The sequence below is a fragment of the Vulpes lagopus genome, chromosome 10, assembly GCF_018345385.1.
Source record: "Vulpes lagopus strain Blue_001 chromosome 10, ASM1834538v1, whole genome shotgun sequence".
NCBI lineage: Eukaryota > Metazoa > Chordata > Mammalia > Carnivora > Canidae > Vulpes > Vulpes lagopus.
The window spans coordinates 54,122,930-54,125,451 of record NC_054833.1 but is presented as its reverse complement, the minus strand read 5'-3'; the positions used below and the strand labels follow the sequence as shown (position 1 = coordinate 54,125,451).

The window sequence follows — 2,522 nt, the reverse complement described above, 5'->3', positions numbered from 1 at the left end:
CTGTATAGTTCATACATAAGGCCAGATAAGGAAGTTGATATGGAAATATTTTTACTCTGGTTAAATTTTAAGGTTTTTGCCTGAATTATTTTTCAAACGGGATTCTCATGGCATTGAAACAGAGAAGAGAAACAAAAGAGAAGTGAAGCCAAAAATTTACCAGAACAAAGATTCAACTTCATTATTACCAGGAGCCTCAGAGTACTGAGTATATCACAGGCAATGGATATCTTTTACGTAAGACAGAAACAGTTTAAAGTCACAACTAGATAGCCATGGGAAAAATAATGTGAGAAATAGGAGAAACTATTGATTTTTTAGTTAGCTGAATAGCAACAACAAAATGAAGCAATTAGACATAGTAAACTCTCAAGATAGCCTTCAATGTAGATCAATGCAAATACTGGCTACTCTTTACCATCCTCATATCTTGAATCAAAATTACTTTTGAGTGCCCATGCATATGATGCAGTGTGTGTATCCTGGAGACCCTTGAGACATTATTCAGTAGTGAGCTCCTCAAAAATGTAACTTTCCCAGTAAAGTTAGCCTAGTTGGTTCTGCCAGAATCTGTATAGGTCATTTATGATAAAACAGCTTTTAACAATCTGAGCTAAAGCTTTAAATACATCTGGTGTTGAATATAAAATCCAAGCCTGATTAACTTACTCACTCCTGAATATCCAGATTCCAGATGTAAGATACAGACAGAGAGCAACAAATTAGCGATACTGGCCAAAATATGTGCTCAGAATTTTCCAGTATCATGGCCGTGATCGTCATTATCATTATCAACGTTACTGACCATCTAATCAGTGAAGCAGTATGTTGTTCTGGGCTCTGCAAATAGCCCCTTGCTTGAAAATATAAAATCCAAAATTAGTTTACAGGCAGATGATGCATATGGGAATTTTGCAGATAAATGGGTTTTCTTTTAATGGGTGCATATTGAAATGGGGCTAGAATTTAAGCAGGATAACATTTGTAAATTTAAATTGTGTAGGCCTACTCTCTCCTAGCACTGCTCTTTCTTTAGACTCTTCCTCTGTTTGTTTAATATCTTGTGTCCCATCATCCACACATGAAATGTGATACTCAGGTTCATGGGCATCTGGGTGGTACAGTCCATGAAGCATCCAACTCTTGATTGTGGGTCAGGTCATGATCTCAAGGTTGTGAGACCGAACCCCATGTTGGGCTCTGTGCTGAGTATGGAGCCTGATTGAGATTCTCTTTCTCTCCCTCTGCCCCATTCCCCCCGCCCCATATATAGCCATGGGAAAAATAATGTGTTTATATATATATTATATATATATATATAGAGAGAGAGAGAGAGAGATTTCTATATCTCTATTTTTTTAAGTTGACAGCTTTTATTATAATTCACGCATTATTTTATAGAGAAAATAACTAGGAATGTAGTAGCAAATGGGTCAAAGTTAGACCCAAAACAAAAAACACCAAAAAAACTGTAGGCTTGTACACATCGCTCTATTTACATCTGGAACAGGCTCTCCCCACATAAGGCACATCAGGCACATCAGGCACAGCAGCTGCACTTGTCCGATGCACCCTTGCAGATGCAGCCCTGGGCATACTTGGCACACGCCTCAGGGCAGCAAGAGCAGCAGCTTTTCTTGCGGGAGGTGCATCTGCACTCTTTGCATTTGCAGGAGCCGGCACACGTGCAGGAGCCACCGGCAGCGCAGGAGCAGTTGGGATCCATAGCAAGAAGAGTGGCTGGAGTCTGGGGACAGCGGTGGGAGAATATATATATATATATATATATATATATATATATATATATATATTCAGGTTCAATACCTCATATTCATCTTCCTCTATATAAACTGTGTACTGCATTCCCATTGTATAACTTCCTTTATATGCTGATAATCCCAAAACTTCTAGCTCTACCCCAGGCATCTTTCCAGATCAGTATATTTGGTGTATTTCATTGGTATTTATGACTCTTTATCTAAACTGCTTCAACTTTTCATTCATATATGCAGACTGAACATCTTTTGCCTTGCCTTCTTAGAAATGATAGAAGAGGTATTTAAAAAAGGAATTAATCCTTTTTAATGTGGAAAAATAAGAAATAGAGTTACCCATACTATGAGAAATTCCTGAAAGACACCAAACAGAAAATGGCCTGAAATTGACTGAGTGATAATTACTCTAGTGAATTGTTTAGAAAAGGCCAGAGGAGTCCTGAGGGTGAGCCACACGCAGATACAAAGAATACCCAGGAGAGGAGGGGGTCTAAGGGAGATCTATATGGGATTTTTTGAAGACATCCATTCAGAGGGGATGGTAATATTGGGCCTTTTTGATATCATCATCCTCACCACCCACCCAACTATGCTTGAGTTAAATAGTGAGCTTCAGAGGGATTTCCCATCAAATAGTGAGCGTAGTTCTAGGTCCTGAGAGGGAGAAGAGGAATGCTCATGGCTAGAAGATAGATGAGGGGGCTGCCTCAATGTGGTGGCCAGTTCCAAATTCCATCTCTCTGCATA

At 39.1% G+C, this 2,522-nt stretch overlaps 1 protein-coding gene across 1 annotated transcript; it reads right to left on the bottom strand.

Moving 5' to 3' along the window:
* Positions 1 to 1,540: 1,540 nt before the first annotated feature.
* LOC121500581 (metallothionein-2-like) lies at positions 1,541 to 1,726 on the bottom strand. Its single transcript, XM_041772399.1, has one exon. The coding sequence runs from the start codon at positions 1,724 to 1,726 to the stop codon at positions 1,541 to 1,543; it is 186 nt and encodes a 61-aa protein (XP_041628333.1).
* Between the last annotated feature and the right edge of the window lie 796 nt (positions 1,727 to 2,522).